This window comes from Hyaena hyaena, unplaced genomic scaffold, assembly GCF_003009895.1.
Source record: "Hyaena hyaena isolate Hyena2069 unplaced genomic scaffold, ASM300989v1 scaffold_1430, whole genome shotgun sequence".
Lineage (NCBI taxonomy): Eukaryota > Metazoa > Chordata > Mammalia > Carnivora > Hyaenidae > Hyaena > Hyaena hyaena.
The window spans coordinates 47,224-71,318 of record NW_024082067.1 but is presented as its reverse complement, the minus strand read 5'-3'; the positions used below and the strand labels follow the sequence as shown (position 1 = coordinate 71,318).

Below are 24,095 nucleotides of genomic sequence, written 5' to 3'. Positions count from 1 at the left end.
AGGAAACATTTCCAGAAGTATTAACTCATTTCTCAAGACTAATATTTAGTCTTTTTACCTGGTGTTGGCTAGAACTACTGATATTATTTTCAACCAATATATATACCTATGTAGGACGTATGTAAAGATTGAACAGGAAAGTTAATCTTCAATTATCGAAAGTTTCATATTAGTTTAATTTTTAGATTGATAAATTATCTTTAACTTAGACATAGTAATTTATTTTATTGACTGTTCGTCAGAGAATTTAATCAATACTTGAAATTGAGCATAATTTCTACAGATTGGACGAGAAAGAGGAATGAAAGCAATGTTTCTCAACAATTGCAAAGATTTCAGTGATTTGAATAAAATTTCATAAGCTTTCATTTATACTTGTTCACGTGTATTTGGGGGTTCCACTACTCATTTATTACCAGGAAGCTGGCTGAGAGTTGCTTATGGAGTTGTTTTCCCCTACAGTCATGATGAATTTGCGCTATTTTAACCAGTATTCTCTTGTTTAATCTCTGAAGTCCAATCTATATTATCAAAGATGTACTCTTTGATAATAGCATATTATCATATTATAAGAATATAGCATGTAATTAAAAATGCTCATCTAGAGCATTTTTGACCCAAGTTTTCATATTAAAATATAAAAACCATATGGGGTGCCTGGGTGGCTCATTCATTGAGTGTCTGACTTCGGCTTGGGGCATGATCATGGTTTGTGAGTTCGAGCCTCGTGTCAGGCTCTGCACTGACAGCTTGGAGTTTGGAGTCTGCTTTGGATTCTGTGTCTCCCCCTCTCCCTGTGCCCCTCCCCTGTTCCTGCCTGTCTTTCTCTCTCTCAAAAATAAGCATATTTAAAAAAAAAAACACCAAAACATGATTACTAAATAAGAAAACTATATTCCAAGCCATATCAGACAATATTTTAATTTTAGATACAAGTAAAGAAATTAAAAGAAAAGCCAGCTCAATTTTGAAATTTTAAATTTTTAGACAAAAATGAGTGTTACTTCTGAGATACTGATGACCATACTAATAAATGTCTGTGAAAGAAATCCAAGGACAAGCTGATTTATTATGAGAAGTCCGTGGCATGAATTTCATTTTGTATTATTTTAGCCCAGAACACTGTCTCAGAGAAATATGGACTGGAACTTTTAAATGTCTGATTTTTTTGAAATGTTCTAGAAGGGTCATTCTCTCAGTTTGAATTGAATTTATACTTTGAAATCAAAGAATAATGAAATAAAAATTAAGTATTTATGCCTTACTTTCATCAGGTATATGAAGGCAAAGACAAAAATACTTTCTCTTCCTTTTCCTGCCCCTGAGACTCAAATAAAAAATAAAGAGGAGCACTCAGATTAACTTTTCATTTCTTGCTAGAAAATATTACATGTATATGAGGAAAAGAGAACTATAATCAACAAATACTGGGCTTATTTTAATTTGTTTAGGAGTAAACAGGGAAAAAATGTTAAAAAAGGAAAAATATGCCTAAGCCATAAGAAGGAAATGAAAGATGGGAAATTAGGTGGGTAGTACAAAGACAGACATTATTCTGAAATACACATCAGTTATTTAATGTGATGATACCTAAAATATAGTTATAAGGAAATAGTACCTGCAAAGAGTATCTTGCAATATGAGCAAGATGTTAGAAAGTGAGGGTTGAAATTACAAAGTAGAAAGAGAAACTCTTAATTTAAGGTCACCATGTTGTTGAAATTTTTCTAGGTTTAAGTTTTTTATTATTTATTTTTATCTTTTTAAACGTGAAAGGCATAATTTAATTTTTTGTGGACTTCATTTTTAAAGTAATGCTTTGAAAGAGAAATAAATCCATAATATTATAGGTTGAAATGACTAAATTAAAAGTGAACTTCATCCTTACTCTTTTGTTTCCAAATACTAGAGACCATGGTGAAATATTAACTGAACATAAGTCTTATGTTCCACTATTTACCAATAACAGAGGAAAAACATATCAGTACTAAAATAGAATCAATTTTCTACATTAGATTTTAAAATCTGATTGATCTTTGTTAAGTGAGTGTTTGTAGGTAAGTGGTTTTTAAATTGTTGAGTGTTTTCTAAGGTAAGTGTCTGTGTAGTGGGTAGTAGTTCTACATGAATAAGTGAATCATAAATGGAATAAATAATAATTGGCATAATCAGGAGGACTCTTTTATCTTTGGGAAAGCATCTCTGATTTGCATTAGGAACACATCAACTAGAGAGAGGAAGATGGAATAGATGACTTGATTCTTTTTAACTCCATACATGTTTTAAAAATCTCACTTATTGAGTCACATGATGATACTAAAAACATTGTTAATGAAAAAATAATCTTAGTAAAATGTCAATATAATAATCTTTAGAGGCTTTTTTAAAAATGTGAATTGTTCAAAAGTAAGCTTTTTCATGGCATCCCATAAGTTGTAGAAGAGTATTAATGCAGCTCTCATCTCTTAATCAGACATCCATGATGGCTGTGTACAGATGGAGATGAGGAAGGGGAGGGATGGGGAAGGGGGGAGGGGAGGGGCAGGAGGCATGGGAGAGGGATAGGCAGATAGATACTAGGAAACTATAGCACTCACTAAGAGAGATCCCTGGGATAAAGGAAGCTGCTGGAAGATTAGGGAACATCAGAGGCATTCTGTTCAGTAAAGGACAAAGAGAACTACAGCTGCAGAAATATAAGCACTGGGACTTAAAGTGAAATTTCAGGGGTTTCAGGTGGAGGAATTGAGAATACTCTATAAAAGGTAATAAAAGTCCTGTAAAAAATTGACTATCTATTTCAGACTGATTCTGTACATGGACAGTGCTTATAGAAGACAAAAATAAATTAAAAAGAAAAGGCTGATAAAAAGAAAGAAGAAGACAAAAAATAGGAGTAAAGTATTAAATCGTATTGTATTAAAATACCATAAATAGCTTTTTCCCCTCTGATGGGCCACTTACACAAGTGCTGGGTAAAATTTTATGTACAGTACCTTTCTTTTAGCCTTTAGCTGCTCATGGTACTTGTCACAGGTGTCTCCTGGGATCTCTCCTCCCCAAAGAGTAATTCCAACAATGGTGTATGTGACACCCATGATGAGCAATGGGAAACAGTACACCAGTATAATGACAATAATATGGTAACTGCAAGAAATAAAGCAAACAACAAACATATGCTGAAGAGTGTCTTGAGATGCAGTATGTGGGGAACTTTGAATTCAGTTCCTTTTAAATCATAATTGAAAATTCCGAAGATTATTTCCACATTTTTTCCAAGTCTTAATTCCACAAGTCTATCAAAATATCATGCTCTTGTCTACTACATTCGTCCAAATGCTACCAGCTGATCCTTGTCAGTCTTTGATTCATGTACAAAAAGTATAGCTGCGTTGCGTGCTAATTTAAACTGCCCACACTCTCCTTGCCTAGCGGTTCTGTATGAATGCCATTTCTCTGCTTGGTAATGGTTGAGCTAACCTAATTAAATTTATCATCAGAGAGAAAGAGATGAGACAGAATGAATAAACCAACTGACAGGTGCTTTCTTATAAGATTATACCATATACCCCTGCAACATCAGTCATATTTGAAATACATTGGTTTTTATCCAAATAAAAAAATCTAACTAGATATTCTAAGCCACATTGGATCCACAAGATATGTGACTATAGTTTTTAAAAATCAGGTAAAGACACTTACATGCATTTCTAATGTCATGACACATTTGATAGAATTATTAATTTGGTAAATAGCATACAGGTGTGTTAGTCACATCAGTGTCATGATACTATAAATTAGCAAACTAAATTCTATGTTTTCATAAATTTCAGTCAAAATGATAAAGATGTAGGGGCACCTAGGTGACTCAGTCAGCTAGGCATCTGACTCCTGCTCAAGTCACATTATCACGGTCAGCACAGAGCCAGCTTCTTATCCTCTGCTCCCTCTCTCTCTGCCCTTCTCCTGTCTTTCCCTCTCTCTCAAAAATAATAAATAAATATTTATTTATTTATTGTTTTATTTATTTTTGAGAGATCGAGAGAGACAGCGTGAGCAGGGGAGGGTCAGAGAGACAGGGAGACACGGAATCTGAAGCAGGCTCCAGGTTCTGAGCTAGCTGTCAGCACAGAGCCGGATGTGGGGCTTGAACCCACGAACCATGGGATCATGAACTGAGCCGAGGTCGGACGCTTAACAGACTGAGCCACCCAGGCGCCCCAATAAATAAATATTTAAAAAATGATAAAGATGCAGTTGGGGAGGAATAGGAGGGCAACTGATAATATCATCACACAATTAGAATTTATATAAAGTGTTGTGTAGCTTCCTCTGTCTTAGGAAGGCTTTAAAGAAATTAAAGAATTTGGTATACTAGTCTTCTCAATACCTGTTTCTTTGTAAAGGGAATCTCAAACCTCCTTGCTTTCCCGTTTCCTGATTTCTTATTAAGTATTGAGTTACAGTCAGTGGGAAGTGATTCAGTCAACAAATAATTTAATTATTATAATTAATTTTATTTTGTTATACAGCTAAGATTTATGAATATCAGATAGAATAGCAGTACTCAGTTTAATAACTGTTGCCTCCTTTTCCTTCAATAAATACTTCCTAACATTTCTCTTGAAAAACCTGGACTCTGGGAAGTCAGAGAAAGACAAATACCATATGATTTCACTCATATGTAAAAGTTAAGAAAAAAACAAATGAGCAAAAGGAAAAAGAGACAAAGAAATTAAGAAACAGACTTTTAATTGTGGAAAACAAACTGATCGTTACTGGAGGGGAGGTGGGTGAGAAGGGGTGGGTTAGAAAGGTGGATTAAGGAGTGCACTTCTCCTGACCAGCACCAGATGATGTATGGAAGTGCTGAATTACTGTATTGTACACCTGAAACTAATATAACAATGTATATTAACTAACTGGAATTAAAATAAAAACTTAAAAACAAATCTGGACTTTGGGAAAAATTTGATAAAATTCTCTGCTTTAAAAGATGACTGTTACATTAAATGTCAGACTTCAGCTCAGGTCACGATCTCATGGTTTGTGAATTCAAGTCCTATGTCGGGCTCTGTGCTGACAACTCAGAGCCTGGAACCTGCTTTGGAGTTTGTCTCCCTCTCTCTCTCTGCCCCTCCCTCACTCATGCTCTGTCTCTCTCTCTCAAAAATTAATAAACATTTAAAAAATTAATAAAAGATTACCATTACGTTTGCATCATTTTTTATTTTTTTAAAAGAAAACAGGATACTACATTAGATTTTATTGAATTAAAATTTAAATTATCAGAATAAAAATGCAAACAGTTGCCCACTTGCTTTTTTTCCTTTTGCTTTTCTTTAAAAAGTTTTTAATGTTTTTTTATTTATTTTTGAGAGAGAGATAGAGACAGCATGAGCAGGGGAGGGTCAGAGAGAGAGGGAGACACAGAATCTGAAAACAGGCTCCAGACTCTGAGCTAGCTGTCAACACAGAGCCCGACACCGGGCTCGAACCCACAAACTGTGAGATCATGACCTGAGCTGAAGTCAGATGCTTAACCAACTGAGCCACCCAGGCACCCACCTTTTGCTTTCCTTAAGATGTGTGTAAAATATGAAATAGCAAATTCTATTGTATAGCATTCATATTTATTTTCCAACCTAGTGTTTATGTTCCTTTAATGCTAAAACAAAGGAGCACAAGTAAGAACCCACCAGAGCTGCCTTTCCCTTGCCAGGCCTTTAAAAGGACAATCAACACCTTTGGGCTTCAGTTCTTCCCTTGCCATTCTTTTCTCAATCATTAACAACTGTTTTCCTTTGTGCATTGCTTTCATTTCCAGGAATTTTATCACTTCCTCCAGGAAACTCTCTAGAATTACCCCATATAAAAGTCGTCCCCTTTTTCCTATTAGAAACCTTTGTAACTTACAAAACATATTGACCATATTATATTGTAGTATTTTGAACTTTTTTTCTAAGACTTTTAAAAGTAATCTCTATACACAATGTGGGGCCCAAACTCACAATCTCGAGGTGAAGAGTTGCTCTACCAACTAAGCCAACCAGGCACCCCATGTATTATTATACTTCAATATGTCTCTTTTCCCAAGTGACATATGAACCCTTGAGGGAAATGTTTATATCTTATTTGCTTAGTTGTTACTCCCAACCTATAGTTCTTCAAGTGCTCAATAAATTGAATTGAAAACCACAATAGAGAATTAACTTACGTGAAATGTTGTTTAGGACCCTCTGGCCATTGCACATAGCAAAGAGTACGGCCTGGCATGACTTTGATTTTGGAGTAAAGACACTGAGGGAAGGCAAGTAGAAATGCTAGAATCCAAATACTTCCAATGACGATCTTGGTTGCAGTGGCAGACAGTCTGGGTTTCAAGGGATCAATAATGGCCATATATCTATATAAGAACAAACAAAACCATTTTTTAAAATAGTTTATGGTCAAGTTGGTTTCCATATAACCCAGTGCTCATCCCCACAAGTGCCCTCCTCCATGCCCATCCCCCCCTCCCCTCCCCCCCATACTGATCAGTCCTCAGTAGAGACAAAACCATTTTGTTGGTTCTCTTACTAGCAGAGTTAAAAATGGAGTTTCAAAGGAGTTACCTGTGTCTGGTAAGCAAGTTGATGAGGATTTTGCTTTATAGAGGCCGCGCGGAATGATAATCATGGCATAGTCTCAGGAATCAGACAGATTGAGGTTCAAATCCTATTCTGTCACTTATTCAAACTTTTTGAAACTCAGCTTCATTATTTTAAAAATAGAAATAAGAACACCCACCTCATGGGGTGAACTCAAGATCAATAGAAATCATGTAAGTGAAAGGTATTGATTATTTGGTGCTGTGCCTTAGCCCGTTATCAGAATTCATAAACGTCTGTTGAATGTAACTGGAAGAGTGCATAGTAAGTGCTTAAAAATATGACTCTGTACCTCAAGACCTCCATTTATCTTCTGTATGTTTAACTTTTTAGAAGAAAATTCTAGAGAACTAATATGGCTAACACCTATCTGATTGACAAAAATGAGGAATCCCCATAAAGGATATCACCAAGAAGTCCAGGATTCAGATAATAATGAATAAGTCAAGTTTGACTGAGGCTATGCCTTGCTGTTACCTCTGAAATTGAATTAATGGTTTACCGTGAAAATCTTCATAGTTCCTATGTAACTATAACATACTGGTTATAGAAAAATATATTTGAGACTCTCAAAAACACACATATGATTTTAAGAAATTGGAGACTCTGAATATGGTAACAAAAATCAAGTTTTATTCACTTGGTAAAATATGAACAAAATGTCTGGGAGAATTAGTTTATGGATTTAAATTGGATAGTATGCCTAATTGTCAAATTCTGGCTAATTGAGTAGAAAATTAATTATACATTATACACAAAATTAATTATATTTTTACATTTCTACTAGCAAAACGTCGTTGCAATTGTTTTTGCTATAGACTATTATGGATTTCTCAGATATATTTTGATTTATGCAAAATTTTCAGAGGCAACAATATAATCAAAAAATGACTGTTACTTAAGCCTAAAACATTTTAATCTTAAGAATAAATATTTCAAGATAAGAATAATTTTTTAAAAATTTGCTTATTGCTCTTTGTTTTATTACTATTAGGCAGAATTGGATCTTTCATGGATATATTGGAACTTATTTATGTACGACTCATCATATTAACTTTAATTGAAAGTTACTTAAAGGGAATATCCTTAATTTATTATGTATGACAACTAGGAGGTAAAAATGAATATTAGGTATGAAAGAAAATCATGAAAACAGTGCCACAGTTTTGGAAATAAAGTGAACCACACAATGAAAATAAAATGCCATTGTCTGAAACTGAAAATTGTTTAATAATTTACCTCTTATGCTTACGCTGGTGAATAATAGCAACATTTACAGACAGTCATCCATGAGCAGGCTATTTATTATATACATTATATGTATTAAACATACAAAACAGTCTAATCAACCAATAGAATCAACCAATTCAATAATAATAGAAATATTATTATTTCTATTTTACAGAAAAGGAAACTGAAGCTTAAAGACATTAAGTAGATTGCTCAAAATGGCCCAGATGGTAAGAGCTGGAATTCTAAAACAGTTCTGCCAGTGTTCAAAGTCCATATGGATACAGATGAAGACTTTGAATATGGCAGTTCATATAAGGTATTGGGGAAGAGAAGGAAAAAAATAGAAGGTAGATAGCATCCAAAGAATTCCATTTTGGCTCTGAATCCAAAAGCGTTTATATGCAATATTAAAGACAAAAGTCAAGCATAGAAAGGCAATAATTACAGTTGGTTATTTCTGTTCCCACTGCTGTTGATTATGATTTACCATAGCATTTCTCTCATTATATTGACTTGTTGCTTAACGGGCATTTCTAGAGTCAAGCACAGCCCTTATCAATAAATTTTGTTGTTCTTAACTGAATATTCCTCAGCTTTATCATAATCTTTTGCTTTTTTGCTTGTCTGGAAGTTTATGAATGCAGTTTGGATGTTTAGAGAGTTGATTTTTTGAGACTAAAAAGAGAATTTGAGTGACATGAGCAGAGTTAAAGTCCTGTACAACTATTACAGCACAGATAATTCAAAATAAGGTATAAGTTGCTTATTGATTTTGCTGGTGAATTACTCTGTATTACAGAAATTATTTCCTGAGGCGCCTGGGTGGCTCAGTTGGTTAAGCGTCCGACTTCGGCTCAGGTCATGATCTCATGGTTCATGGGTTTGAGCCCTGCATCAGGCTCTGTGCTGACAGCTAGCTCAGAGCCTGCAGCCTTCTTCAGATTCTGTATCTCCCTCTCTCTGACCCTCCTCTGCTCATGCTGTCTCTCTCTCTCTCTCTCTCTCAGAAATAAATAAAACATTAAAGAGATTCAAAAAAAGAAATTATTTCCTAACAGGTAAAATATTGTTTTATTTGAGTTATATGAAAACAATCAATTTATGTTCATATTAACTAACACTTCAGTGAAAGCAGAAATTTAAGAACTTCAAACTGACATTTTTGTCATTTCTGGTCTGATCTGTTATTCATTCAACCAAACATTTACTGAATGCCTACTGTGGTATTCCAGACACTATAGTGAAATAACAGTGATGAGAAATGACCTTCACAGAGCTCACAGTCTAGTGAAGTAGATAGACACTAACCAAATAATGTAAAATAAACAAAATTACCGATATGATAAGTGTTGAAAACCAAGGAATATATGACCATGAGAATGCGTTTCCTGGGAAAAACATATTTAGATTGTGACTCAGTCTTTCCTAAGACAAGTCATTCTGGGTTGAAATTTGGAAAGGTAACTAAGCAAGGGGGCAGAAGAGTAAGGGTTGCCAGGAAGATTTCTGGAAGAACAGACGACATGTAAAAAAACTCATACGTAAACGGTGAGTTTTTATTGGTTGAATTGTGTCTCTCTAAAAAGATATGGGGGTTAAGTACTAAACCCCAGCACCACAGAATGTGATCTTATTTGTAAACAGGGTTTTCATATAGGCAGTTGAGTTAAAATGAGGCCATTAGCGTGGGCCCTAACCCAATATGACTGATTTAAAGGAGAAATTTGGGAACAAAGAGAAGCATAAGAGAATGCCACATGAAGATGGAGGCCTGAATGATGCATCTAAAAGCCAAGGAATTCCAAAGACTCTCTGCAAACCGCAAAAAGCTAGAAGGAGGCAAGGAAGGATTTCCTTACAGTTTTCTGAGGGAGCATGGCCCTTGCCAACCCCTTGATTTCAGACTTCCAGCTTCCAGAATTCTTAAGACAATAAAATTCTCTTGTTTCAAGTCACTCTGTGGCACTTTGGTACAACAGGTCTAGGAAACCAAAGCAAAGGTAAGGATGAGGCAGCGCTGTGCACTTGAATAGAGCCTACTGTAATGGAAACAGTGAATGGAGGGAGTGGTCTGAGATAGAGTTGTAGGGTAGGTTGTAGGTTTTTGTTCTATGGCAAGTACTCAGGGTGATCAGTCTAAGGAGGGGAATAATCAGATTTTAGTGAGGAGATTTTTAGTATGAACAGACGGAGGCAAAATAATGGAAGCAGTGGGAATAAGTAAGCTGGCTATTGTTTTGTTTTGGGTGAGAGATGATTGCTGCTTGGAATAAGATGTTACCAGGGAGATGGGAATCACGGTAATGGTTTGAGGCAAATAAAGGAATGTTAAAACACTGTAGAAAGGGGAGCCAGTTGGCCAGAGAAGTAGGTACAGTTGCCAGGCACTGCTGACAAGACTAATTTGAAATTGGTAATTAGGAATTCTTTGGGGCATCAATATTTCCTATTCTGTGACTCTCTCCAGCAATAATAATTTGCTCAAAAGTAGGCATGAAAAAAATGGATCCTTAGGCTCATCCAAATGAGTATCTTCTGGACCCTGAGAAGAAATAATCCAATCTGAGATATAATATCATTCAAATGATTGTCAGTACTTTATTTATCCTTTAAAGAAATATGTATCTTTGGTATGATCACATTAGGTTTTTCTCTGAGCTTCTCACTGCCATTCTTTCCTTACTAAACAAATTCTCAAATACATTAGTCTCCTTAGTATGATCATTTCATATGTAATAGCCAAGATTGGATTCTTCACTCTTTCAATTAGCATATCACTAAAACAAGTTTAAAATCAGTTTTTATTATCTTTTATAGAGTCTGAAATTCTCAGAAGCATCCACTGAGAGCTCCTATTTTAAATGCCATCTTTTATCAGTTTTCCCTTCCATTCTAAGACAAGACCACATTCCTTTACCACTTATTTTTCTGATATAATTGATGGGTCTTTTCTGATTCTTTGATGTCTAAAATAGAATATTTTGACATAACTTTACTTACTTTCAATAAGTAAGCCTTTTCCATTTTGCAATTGTTCTTGATATCTGGTATATTTCTCCCTTTTGTTAGCATTTTTAGTAAGCTCTGTTTCTGAATCTTTATATGCTTCTACACATTTAAAAATTTTGGTATGAAAAGCAGAGTGCAGCTTTCAGATATACACTTGATTAACAATGGAAAGTATATTTGCCTCAAATGATACGGATTTTGCTGTTTTCCAATTTGCTTCTGGCCACAGTAGACAATGTTTTAGTCTGTGAAGCTGATATACATAATGTTGTCTGCCTATTGTCTGCAAAATAAGGATTAGTTGTAACAGCTGTTCATGACCCATTCAGTTTCAACTTCTGGCCTTTGGAACTAAGGCATTTTTCTGCTTTGAAAAATCACTAGAGAGAAATATAACCTTTTTTGAAATGGCATTTGTAGACAAATTTTATTTAGTTCCTTTTCATAAGTATATTAAATTAGAGTGAGCCAGTTAATTAATTTGTCATAAAAGTTGTCTTAGTGAATTCTGAAGGGAACATGTGTTTATTAAAATAAGCCTACATAGGGGCTCCTGAGTGACCTAGCCGGTTAGGTATCCAACTTCAGCTCAGGTCATAATCTCATGGTTTGTGAGTTCGAGCCCCACAACAGGCTCTGTGCTGACAGATAGGTCAGAGCCTGGAGACTGTTTCTGATTCTGTGTCTCCTTCTCTCTGAATCTCTCTCTCAAAAATAAATATACCTTAAAAATTTTTTTAAGTAAGCTTATATATACATACGTTCAAATATATGTACACATATAATAGGAACTTCAAGAGATATTCAAGCAAGAAACAAATAATTTATGTATTTACTCAGATTTTTTATAAGTAAAATTATAAACTGGCATTTGAGGAAAATTATATTTAAAACTAATTCCCCATGAAAATAGTTTTGAACTTTTGGTGGATTATTTTCCTGAAAGCAATGCCTTCATTAAAATATATTTGAAGTTGAAAATGACCTACAAATATTTTTAATATTCAATAATATTTTATAGAGATAACACAAAACACTAGACATGATTGTGTATAGTGTAACTATACATGATATTCTATTTATACTATAAGGTAATATGCTTCCTAAAATGCATACAAAACCCTTTTTCAGGGCAATAAAAAATGCAATCCAATTTTATTTCATTTTATAAGGAAAAGAGTTTTTAGATGAAGAGAGAATTCAAAAGTTTGCCCCAAAATGGAGGAATTAGAGTAAGAGGTAAAGAAACTCCTAGGTAAGGGCAATAGACAGGTCATATTATAGTCAATGGGTAAAGGAAATGAAATTTCTTAACCAGAAAAGACTTAAGTCTTTAAAGACTTAAAAAACAAGGGGGGGTCGCCTTGATGACTCAGTTGGTTAAGCGTCCAGTTTCGGCTTAGGTCATGATCTCATGGTTTCTGGGTTCCAACCCCTCATCGAGTTCTGTGCTGACAGCTAGCTCAGAGCCTGGAGCCTGTTTCAGATTCTGTATCTCCCTCTCTCTCTGACCCTCCCCTGCTCAAGTTGTGTGTGTGTCTCTCTCTCAGAAATAAATAAAACATTTAAAAAAATAAAAAACAAAATAAAGACTTAAGACACTTGCAAGCTTTAGTCAAATGTTGGGGCACCTGGATGGCTCAGTTGCTTAAACAACTGACTCCTGATTTCATCTTAGGTCATGATCTCACAGCTGTGAGGTTGAGCCCCAAGTTGGGTTTCATGCTGGGCATGGAGCCTACTGAAGAGTCTCTCTCTCTCTCCCTTTCCCTCTGCCCCTCTCTCCCCTGCCTCTCTCTCTCAAAAAGAATATATATAATATATGAATATATAAATATATTATATAAATATATAATTATTAAAATATACAAATGTAAAATAAATGTTAATATATTATATATAATAAATATACATAAATGAAGAGCTAGCTATAGTGTAGATAGCAGAACAGTTTTAGATTGGCACAGGAAGTAGAGCTCAGACTACGTTTTCTGGACAAAGATGAATCATAACTCTCTAGGACACGATGGACTATCTCCAGTGGTAATATGTTTTTTTTTCTCTCTCTGTTGTTGAAGGCACTGAGGAATCAGGAATAGAATGAATCACCATTTATTGAGTGAATTAAGGGATTATAAGTTTCAGGTGAATTGTTGAAATAGATGAAAGTAGTCTCCCACATAATTTTGAGATTCTAATTTTAATCAGAGGGAGGTTGTCTGAAAACTAATTATAGTTCCAGGCCCTTATAATCAGAATTATGACAGGAAGCAGATTGTTGGGACAACTAGTGAAGTAACTTATTAGTTTGTGTAATTTTCAGAGTACTACAATATGACTCAGATATCAAATAGTATTGAGCCAAAATTGCCTTCCATTAGCTTCCCCTTATAATTACTTGGCTTCCCTTTTCATATGCTTTTTATACTTATGTGATTAAGTAAAACTACATATTACAACTGGTACTGTAAGTCAATAGTTCAGGAAGACAGTTTTCTTTCAAAAATTTTTTAAACATTTATTTATTTTTGAGAGACAGAGAGAGACAGAGCATGAGCAAGGGCGGGGCAGAGACAGAGAGAGGGAGACACAGATCTGAAGCAGGCTCTAGGCTCTGAGCTGTCAGCACAGAGCCTGATGCGAGGGTCAAACTCTGGAACCGCAAGATCATGACCTGAGTCGAAGTCGGATGCTTAACCCTCTTGCAGATATTTTTATCAACCAACAGCGACATTAAGAGCTTTGTGAGAATGGATGGAAATGATTTTATATATACAATGTGAATGTCTTCAGAAAAAACATGAATATATTTTGCATATACTATGGATATATGAAACAATGTTTATGTTTCAATAATAGGTTTTTCACTTTTGGAAAATGAATACTTTTTTGAGTCTGCTTATTATAAATATTATTTGTATGTATGTGTGAGTTACTCTGAGCCCCTTCTTCTTCTCATTTCCTTTGCACAATTATAAACCTTAGCAGTCCAGCTTCTGACATCACCAAATCTGTTCCATTCCTCCCTTCTGACTCTCAGCACCTGGACTATTGCAACGTCACCATAATGGGTTTCCTGGATGCTACTCTTTCTTAGCTTTCTTCACAATGTCTTTCAAGCTATCTTTCTAAATTATTTCACTATTTCTTCATTTTTGACAGGATTAGCTGCAATTCTACACATCCTTTTCTAGAGTTGAACTAAATATCTTACCTTTTGCTCAAACTTACTATGTTGTATCAGTCAGAGCTCCAGGAAAAACAGATGGCACACTTGAGTGGGAAAACTGAAGAGTTTAATAAAGTGGCTATCTACAAAATTAAATAAGTAAGCCATTTGCAACCCCTATTTTACAAAGTTGTTAAAGGAAATCAACTTGAAATGAACATTCCTGGGACTAGCTACAGCAGGGAATGGGAGGCGTGGGTGGTGTCTTCCTGCCCAGATCTCAAGGATGAAAAGATTCTATAATCTGAGGAGATGAACACTTGACAAGAGCTATGGATACTGTTGAGGACTTAGCCAATTTGCAGCATCCCTGAATGGAAGGAGAGTGGTGGATATGTTCTAAAGTTCCTCTCCTCTCTTCCTCCCATGTCCTTCAAGTGTCTCCCACTAGGCAAAGCCAAAGAAGAGGCCAGAGAGCAAGGGACCCTTTTGATGCATTTAGTCCACAAAAATAGCCTGGTGGGGAGGGGCAGAAAAAAGAATAGAATAAGTAGAGACTAGAGTAGATCTGACCTGAAAAATAGAAATTGTCTGCTCACATATCCTTTGATAATTTCATGTTTCTCACGTGGTAGTTTCTGTGCTGGAATGATTTCTCCAGTACAAACCTATCCCATCAGGGTGGGACAGTATACAGGTTATTTCTTTTCTAAATCTCCATCTGAAACAAATTTCTATACAGAGAGTAATGCAATTTTCTATGCAACTTCAATAAGGACAACTAATGTTCAATGATTCAATGGTTAAATGGAAATATTCAGTGTTACACCTGGAGATTTTTAAAGTTCTTTGTGTGTACTAGGAATTAATTCCTGCCAGTTTTGTCTAATGTGGATCTACATCACATCAGACAGTTTTCTGAGGTAAATAGTGGCATGTAGCAGCTCCACTAGATTATCTTTAAAATCTAGAAATGGTGACACCCATCAAGCAGAAGGATTTCCAAATCTTTGAGTATATACACTGTGATGATGTAAAGGCCTATTTAACTGTGCAAATGGAAGAAAACACGTCATAGATAATCTTTAAACTTGGATAATAAAGATGCAAAATGAAGGCTTTTTCATATCTTATTTTTCTTTTTAATTATATTTTCATTATATCTTATGAAGGTAAATTGTGCTCAAATTATTCAATGATAGGATGTGATAGGAAAGCAATTTAGAAAAAAACTTCTTCTGTTCATCCATTTAGCCAGTCATATAAGAAATATGTAGAGAGTGCCAAATATATGCAGGAATATAGATGGAAATATAGATGCTATGAATATAGTAGAAAACAAAATAGTAGTAAATACTGTGAAGAAAAATAAAGCAGAAAACATGGATAGAACGTAACATGAGGCTACTCTTTGGATGGTGATCACTCAGTTCACACAGGAGATACACTGAGAAAATGAAAATGTAGCTATTTACTTCTTTGAAAGAGTTGCTTCTTTGTCCTCTTACAATGCACCTGTAAATATAAGATAGTTTTATCTTAATAATTTTTCTTCTTTGCAGGCCATAATTCTTCCAAATCCTCCAACAAAATAGAAAACTTAGATCAAATTGAAGAATTCTTTAAAAATGTTTTTTTCATGTTTATTTATTTTTGAGACAGACAGAAACAGAGCACAGGCAGGGGAGGGGTAGAAAGAGAGAGGGAGACACAGAACCTGAAACAGGCTTCAGGCTCTGAGCTGTCAGCATAGATAGAGCCTGATGTGGGGCTCAAACTCATAAGCCTGACGTGGCTTGGGAATAGTGAGATCATGACCTGAGCTGAAGTCGGACACTTAACTGACTAAGCCACCCCCCCACCCCAAATTGAGAATTCTTAAAAGGAAACAAAAGACTGAAATTGAATCAATACAAGTAGAAAATCTGGGTATATGTGTAACAAATAAAGATATAAAATTAGAAATTAAAAATCTTCCCACAAAGAAAAATCAGTATCAGATTGTTTCAATGATGAATTTGCCTAAACATTTAACGAAGAAATATTAACAATGCTTCACAAATTCTTCCAGTAAACAGAGGAGGAAACACTTTCCCCTCTCATGGCATAAGGTTAGTATCACCATGACACCAGAGCCAAAGGGAGTGTAAAGGTACAAACTTCCAGTTACAAAATAAGTAAGTCGTGGGGATGTAGTGTATAGCATGGTTACTATAGTTTATACTCTTTACATAGTTGAAAATTGCTAACAGAATGGATCTTAAAAGTACTCATCACAAGGAAACTATTTTAACTGTGTGCTGACAGATAGTAACTAGGCTTATTGTGGCAATAATTTTACAATTTATACAAATATCAAATTATTATATTGTATACTCAAAACTAATATAATATTAGATGTCAGTTATTTCAGAAACATACAAAAGGTATCATCCATCATGGAAAAGTGGGTATTATTTTGGAAATTCTAGTTTGGTCTGAAAATCAAGTAATGTAGTATACCATAGTAATAGGATAAAGAACAAAGACCACATGATCATATCAACAGAGGCAGAATAGAATTTACCAAAATCCAAAATCTTTTCAGAATAACAACTCCCCACACACAGGGAATATAAAGGAACTTCTCCAACTTGATAAAATGCATTGATGAAAAATCAATGATTAACATCGTACTTGTTAAAAATTTTATTCTTTCTCCCTATAATCTGGAACAAGGCAAGGATGTCCCATTTCATCAGTTCCATTAAAAGTTGGGGGTGCCTGGGTGGCTCAGTAGGTTGAGTGTCCAACTCTAACTTGGGTCATGATCTCACGGTAAGTACCAGCTCCACGTGGGGCTCTGTGCTGACAACTAGGAGCCTGGAGCCTCCTTCGGATTCTGTGTCTCCCTCTCTTTCTGCCCCCTTCCCCACTCACTCTGTCTCTCAAAAACAAATAAAAAAAAAAAAGAATTAAAAAAATAGTTGTACTGGAGGTTCTAACCAGGGTAATCAATCAGGCAAATGCCAAACAAACAAAAGTAAAAGAAAAAAATAAAGAAAAGAAAAAAATAAAGAAATAAAAGTCATCCAAATTGAAAAGGAGAAATAATGTCTTTATTAGCAGATGGCATGATTTTCCATAGTGAAAACTAAGGAATCCACAAAAAACAAAACTCATGAGAATTAATAAGTGCAGCAAGGTCACAAGATACAAGTTCTGTCAATTGCATTTCTACATACTAGCTGTGAACAACCTGAAAATGAACTTTGAAAAATTCCATTCTGCAGCACCAAAAATGAAACCATTATTACACTGCATGTTAACTAACTTGGATTTAAATAAAATAAACAAAATAAAAAAGCTAATTCTAAAAACAATTTGGAAATGCAAATCTTCTAGAATAGTGAAAACAATTTTGAAAAATAAGGACAAAGTTGAAGGACTTACACTTCCATATTCTAAAATCTATAACTAGGCTACGGTAATCAAGATAGTATAGTACTGCAGAAAAATAGACATATAGGTCTATGAACTAGAAATATTTATTTATTGGTTGATTTTTGACATGAACTAGAAATATCAACCAATTTATTGGTTGATTTTTGACACATGTAACCAAAGCAATGAGAGGAACTGTAGTCTTTTCAAAAACAGTACTGGGACAATTGGATATTCACACAAGAAAAGATGATTTGTCCTGTTATCTCACATTATACACAAAAATCATCTCTGAATGGATCATATACAAATGTTAAGATCTAAAACTATAAAACTATCAAGAAAAAATATAGATGAATCTTCACCACCTTGAAATAACTAATGATTTCTTAGAAAAAAACCATAATGAAGGGAAAAAATGATATATTGTACTTCAGCAAAATTAAAAATTTTTGCTCTTCAAATATATCATGAAGAAAGGGAAGAGACAAGCCAAAGACAGGGAGAAAATATATGCAAATAATATGTCCAGTTAAGGACCTGTGCCTAAAATATACCAATACTCTTACAATTTAATAAGAAGACATATAACCCAGTTTAAAAACAGAGAAAATAGGGGCACCAGGGTGGCTCAGTCAGTTAAGTGTCTGACTCTTGATTTTGGCTTGGGTCATGATCTCATGGTTCATGAGTTTGAACCCCACAGCAGGCTCTGCACTGACAGTGTGGAGCTTGCTTTGTATTCTCTCTCTCCCCTTCTCTGCCCTCCCTGATTGTGGCTGCTCTCTTCTCTCTCTTTAAATAAATAAATAAATAAATGAATAAATGAATAAATAAATAAATAACACTTTGAAAAATAAAATAAAAACGGAGGAAACAATTTGAAATCTACACAAAAGACTAGATATTGTATGATTCCATTTATACCAAATTCCAGAAAACTAAATCTATTGCAGGAGAAAATAGCATCGTGTTTGTCTAGATCGGGGTGTGGAACATGGGGGGACTGCAGTTAGAGGGAAGTTTTTCTCTAGGGTAATGAAAATGTTCTAAAGTTAGATTGTGTTAATGGTTACACAGTTAAAAACTTATGAATAATTATTGAATTGTGTACTTAACATGAGTGTATTTTAGGGAATGTAAATTATGATTCAATAAGGCTATTAAAAATATATCTCAACTGTAAGAAAACAATTCAATTTACAAATGGGCAAATGGCTTGAATTTCACCAATGAAGAAATAAATATTAATGACGAGCACATGAAGATATCTAACATAATTATCCGTTAATGAAATGTGAATTAAGCCCACATTGAGATACAACCACATGCACCACTAGGATTGCTAAAATCAAAACAAAAATACTGACAATATTATTTGCTGATGAGGATCTGGAACAAATAGAACTCTCATATACTGCTGGTATGAATGCAAAATGGTACAGCCACTGTAGGAAACAGTTTCATAACTTTTTTTCTCTTTTTTAATTGAAGTGTAGTTGACATACAATATTATATTAGTTTCAGGTGTACATCATAGTGATTTCACATTTATATACATTGCAAAATGCTCACCAAGATGAGTGTCATTACTATCTGTCATCGTACAACATTATTACAATATTATTGACTATATTTCCTATATTGTGCCTTACATCCTCATAACATATTCGTTTTATAACTGGAAGTTTGTACCTCTTAATCTCTTTCTTCTAGCTCTCTCACCTACCTACCCACTTCCCCTTCAGCAACCATCAGTTTGTTCTCTATTCATGAGTGTTTCTGTTTTGTTTGTTTTATCTTTTAGATTCCACATATAAGTGAAATAATATATTTGTCTTTCTCTGTTTGACTATTTCACTTAGCATAATACCCTCTAGGTCCATCTATGTTGTTGCAAATGGTATGTTTTCATTTCTTTATTATTTTTTCTCCCCCATCCTTTTTTTTAACAGCTGAGTAATATTCCATTGTATACATATACTACATCTTTATCCATTCATCTGTTGATGGACTCTTAGGTTACTTTCATATCTTGGCTATTATAAATAACACTGCAATGAACATAAAGGTACCTGTTTTTGTTTTTGTTTTTTCAAATTAGTATTTTTGTTTCCTTTGGATAAATATCCAGAAATGGAATTGCTGGATCATATGGTAGTTCTATTTTTAATTTTTTGAGACACTTCCATACTGTTTTCCATAGCGGCTGCACCAATTTACATTTTACCTAACAGTGCACAAAGGTTCCCTTTTCTCCACATCCTCACTAACACTTGTTATTTCTTGTGTTTTTGATGACAGCCATTCTGACAGGAATGAGGTGACATCACAATTTCTTATAAAGTTAAATATACATTTATTATATAGTGCAGCAATCTCACTCTTCGTTATTTACCCTAGAGAAATGCAGGCTTTTGTTCATACTCATTTCTGTGCATGGGTGCTGTGGCAGCTCTATTCATAATTGCTCAAAACCAGGAACAACCCAAATATTTTTCCACCCAAGGGTGGATGAACAAACAAACTTTGGTACATCCATACAATGCAATATCCTCAGCAATAAAAAAGGGCAGGCTTTTGAAGCACTCCAAAACTTAGATAAATCTCAGAGATGATTAGTGAAATTATCCAGTGTCAAAGCTTATACATTGTATGATTATGAACAAACTAGAGTGGTGGATGATAAATCAGTGATTTCCAGAACTTAGGCCAAGGAGAGGCCAAAGGTATAGCATGAGGGAAAAATTGTTTTGTGTTCTGATTGTGGTGGCTCTTAAATGAATCTATACGTGCATTGAAAGTCTTACATTTGTATATCAATTAAAATCAGTTTTACCGCATATTAATTTTGAGATGAAATAAAGTTATGTAGTTGGAATTTAGATTCCCACACATCATAGAAATCAGATTTGTGATTTCTGATTATATTAGATATTCTTGGCATAAAAATATTTGCATGGAGGGGGTTATCACATAAACATTAATTCCCCCAGAAAAGATTGGCTGTGTAACTATCACAAGCATTAGACTTTAGGGCATGAAGTGATACTTCAAATATAAGAATAACATTTCATAATGATAAAAATAAATTCAACAGGACAGCATAACAAATCCTAGATTTGTATTAACATTGCTATAAAATATGCAGATCAAAATGGACAGAACTACAATGAAAAATACATTCCCATAGTTAGACTATCACAAACTTTTCTCAGTAGCTGATAGAAAAGAAAACAAAGCAATGATTATTTAAAAAAAAAAAAAAACACCTAGTAAAGATGAGGAAGAATTGACCATGATTAATGAACTTGATATAACTACAGAGGAGACTTCATCACCTCGGACAATGTCAATGACTTTCTCCATCTCCATTTATTTTGAATCTTTACATATGTGGGGCTTGTTGGATTTTTTAGAATAACCTATCAGAGTGTTTTTCCCTGAAAATTAATAAATCAAGTAGAGGAACTGTATCCAACTAGCAGACGACTGGGAAATACTGTACAAAGTGTCAGTAGATATCCTTTTTTTAATATATAACTCCAGAGATTTGCAGGAACGGGTACATGTAAAGGAACTCAGAATGAGTTCTAAGGAACTGGTTATAGCAAAGGCAGGCTATATAGAGTAAATCAACAAAATAACAGAGCAATGAGAAAGCATATGAACATTCAGGCCTCACTACAAAATGAAGTTGTGGAAAAATAATCTTATCCTGCTTTATAGAAAGTTCACAGTTTTTCCACAGATACTAGGGTATACTAAGAAAATACAAATTCCCCACAACCTTGCCACTAAGAGACAACATTGATATATATTCTGGTTCATTTCTCATTTCCTTTTTCCTATTTTATTTATGCATATGTGTATTTATGCATATATCATTATATCATATTTTGTATATATTTAAATAATTACCTACATTCTCTTTAATTAATCTTTGAATATAAATATTTTCAAAACATTCTTAATCACCACATAATAGTCTCAAACATGCATAAGAAACTCTATCTGACCTATTGTAATGTGACAAAAATTGCAAACAATGAATCATTCTTTGCAACTTTACTTTCATGGATAGATACCTAGAGGTAAAATTGTGTCTAAAGTAATGAGCAATTTCAGTATATATATTACCAAATTGATTTCTCAAAAAGTTGTTCTAATTTCTATTTCTACTTGCTTCTCTCATTAGCACTGTATTAATATGAAATATTTTAAGTGAATGTGCATTTCTTTGATTATTGTGAAGATACATATATTTTCACTTGTTTATGTAATAGTTATATTCTTCTAAAATTTTTCATGGTTTGCATTTTGCATTAATATTATCTTATTGATTTATCGGATTTCTTTAGAAGTAAAAGTTATTAACCCTGTGTCTATCACTTATATTGAAAATAACTAAAACAGTTTGCTTGCTATTTAATTATGCTTTTGATTTTGAGGTTAAACTGTATAATGTTTTGGTTATATAGTTTCTAACAGTCAAATCAACTGACAGCTTTCTCTGTATCTTCTGCTGCCCTGTTTCTTAGAATTTTTTTTCCTAGCTAAGATTATTTAATGATAATATTTTGTTTCTTCTTCATGGTTTAATTGTTATATTTTAGCTATTTATTTGATATTTATATTAGCACATAGTATAAAGTAAGACTCTAACTTGTTTTTTCCCAAATAATTAGACACATTCTGAATTTCTTATTTTGACTAATGTTTTAGTTTAATTCATAGTCAAAATTTAGTTTTGACTAATTTTCTTTGTATAATCTCATATGTATAGGAATTTCACTTTGTATACTCTTAACCTGACTTTGTTTTTGTTCAAGTTCCAAAGTTTCTCATTTATTATAATTTATAATATTTTCTCATTCTCATTAGCAATTTCCTGTATTATTCATTAATATCATTCATTAACAAACAGTTCTTGTCAGTCTAAGCAACTTATTCTCAAAAATTTTGTAGACTATTTTAGATTCTATTCAACTTGCACTGTGGTTTTACTAGAATTACATTAAGCCTTAAAACAGTGTATACATTGTTTTGCTATTTAGTTATTTTTACTATCTATCTTGTTTTCAAACTCGTGTGTGCATGTGCTCGTGTGTGTGTGTGCATGCGTGCATGCATGTGTGTAAATTTATTTCATGTAGTTCTCACGTACTGTGTTTGGGGATAAATACTTATCATGTTAAGAAAGTATCACATATTGTAGTTCACCAAGAATTGTATTAGGAATGTAGTTCACCAAGAATTGTATTAGGAATGTGTATTATCTTGCATGCATTTCAAACTTTATTTAGATGATTATTGACTTTTTTTTTTATATCATATATAGTTTCTGATATTCAGCTGTTCTTATGTATCTGGGTTGTCTTTCCTTGCAGATGTTTCCTTTCTCGCATATTCCTTTCCCAGTCTATTTGCAAAGGTATATGATTTGTATCTCTGACAAAGTTACTTTTTTAAAGTTTTCATTTAAATTCTATTAGTCAACATACAGAGTAATATTAGCTTCAGGTGTACAATACAGTGATTCAACGCTTACATATGACACTTGGTGCTCATCACAAGTGTGTTCCTTATCCCCATCAGCTCTTGAACCCAACCCACCACTCTCCACCTCTCTGGTAATGTTCTTTACAGTTAAGAAGCTGTTTCTTGGGTTGCTTCTCTTTTCCCTTTGCCTGGTTGTTTTGTTTCTTAAATTTCACATATGAGTGAAACCATATGGTAATTGTCTTCCTCTGACTGAATTATTTCACTTAGTATAATACATTCTAGCTCTATCCATATCATTACAAATGGCAAGATTTTATTCTTTTTTATGACTGAGTAATACATTAGTTATATTTGGTGAATAGAATGGTCTATATGTGTCAAGTAGTGAAATAGTGTGCAAATATCTGAGAGAAGAGTATCTATTTATTACCAGACTAGGCAATTAGGTTGTGGTATTTGACATATAAGCAATTATCACTTTACGAAGTATTAGGGAGACATCATATTGACCATGCAAATTGAAACTGCAAAGTATCTTAATAATCAATGAGAAAAATGATGAATTTTCTGTGACCTTTAAAAATTTCTGTCAAAAATTTAAAACTTTCTTACTTTCAGTTACAATACATAAAGAAATGAAAAAATAGTAAGATGACAATTTCATACAGTGTAATTTTAAACATTAGATATGTTAAAAATTGATTTTTTAAAAAAATATAAGCATAGTAGGACTTCTGGTTTCTGGTTCTGTATGGAGGAAGATTGGAAGTTACTACTCCATTCTAACAAGTAAAATGGTACACAAACTGAAAAATGAACAACTTTTCTTGGATCTGTAAGAGAAAGGAAGATGCAGTGCTCCAAAGATTGGGAAGACAGATAGGCAAATATCTGAGCAGAGGCTCACAAGCAAAAACTCTGTTGGAACTAGAGTTGGGTAGGAAAACCTGAGCTATAGTAGATGAATTGCTGGAAGCCCAGAGTGGACATGACTGAGAGTTAAAGACTTCCCTTATGAATGGGTCCCCCACAATATCATCAGATTTATATCCAGGAATTTGACCATGTTACCTCATTAATTATCGGAGGAACACCCCCTCATTCTC

General features: G+C 33.9%; 1 protein-coding gene across 1 annotated transcript in view; it reads right to left on the bottom strand.

The window, feature by feature from the left end:
- TACR3 (tachykinin receptor 3) overlaps nucleotides 1–24,095 on the bottom strand; it is a 78,562-nt gene that overhangs the window by 42,408 nt on the left and 12,059 nt on the right. Inside the window, exons 2-3 of the mRNA XM_039223755.1 lie at nucleotides 6,218–6,406; nucleotides 2,997–3,147 (exon numbers count right to left, since the gene is read on the bottom strand). Of these exons, the coding sequence (XP_039079686.1) occupies nucleotides 2,997–3,147; nucleotides 6,218–6,406 (340 nt within the window). The remainder of the gene's footprint in view (nucleotides 1–2,996; nucleotides 3,148–6,217; nucleotides 6,407–24,095) is intronic.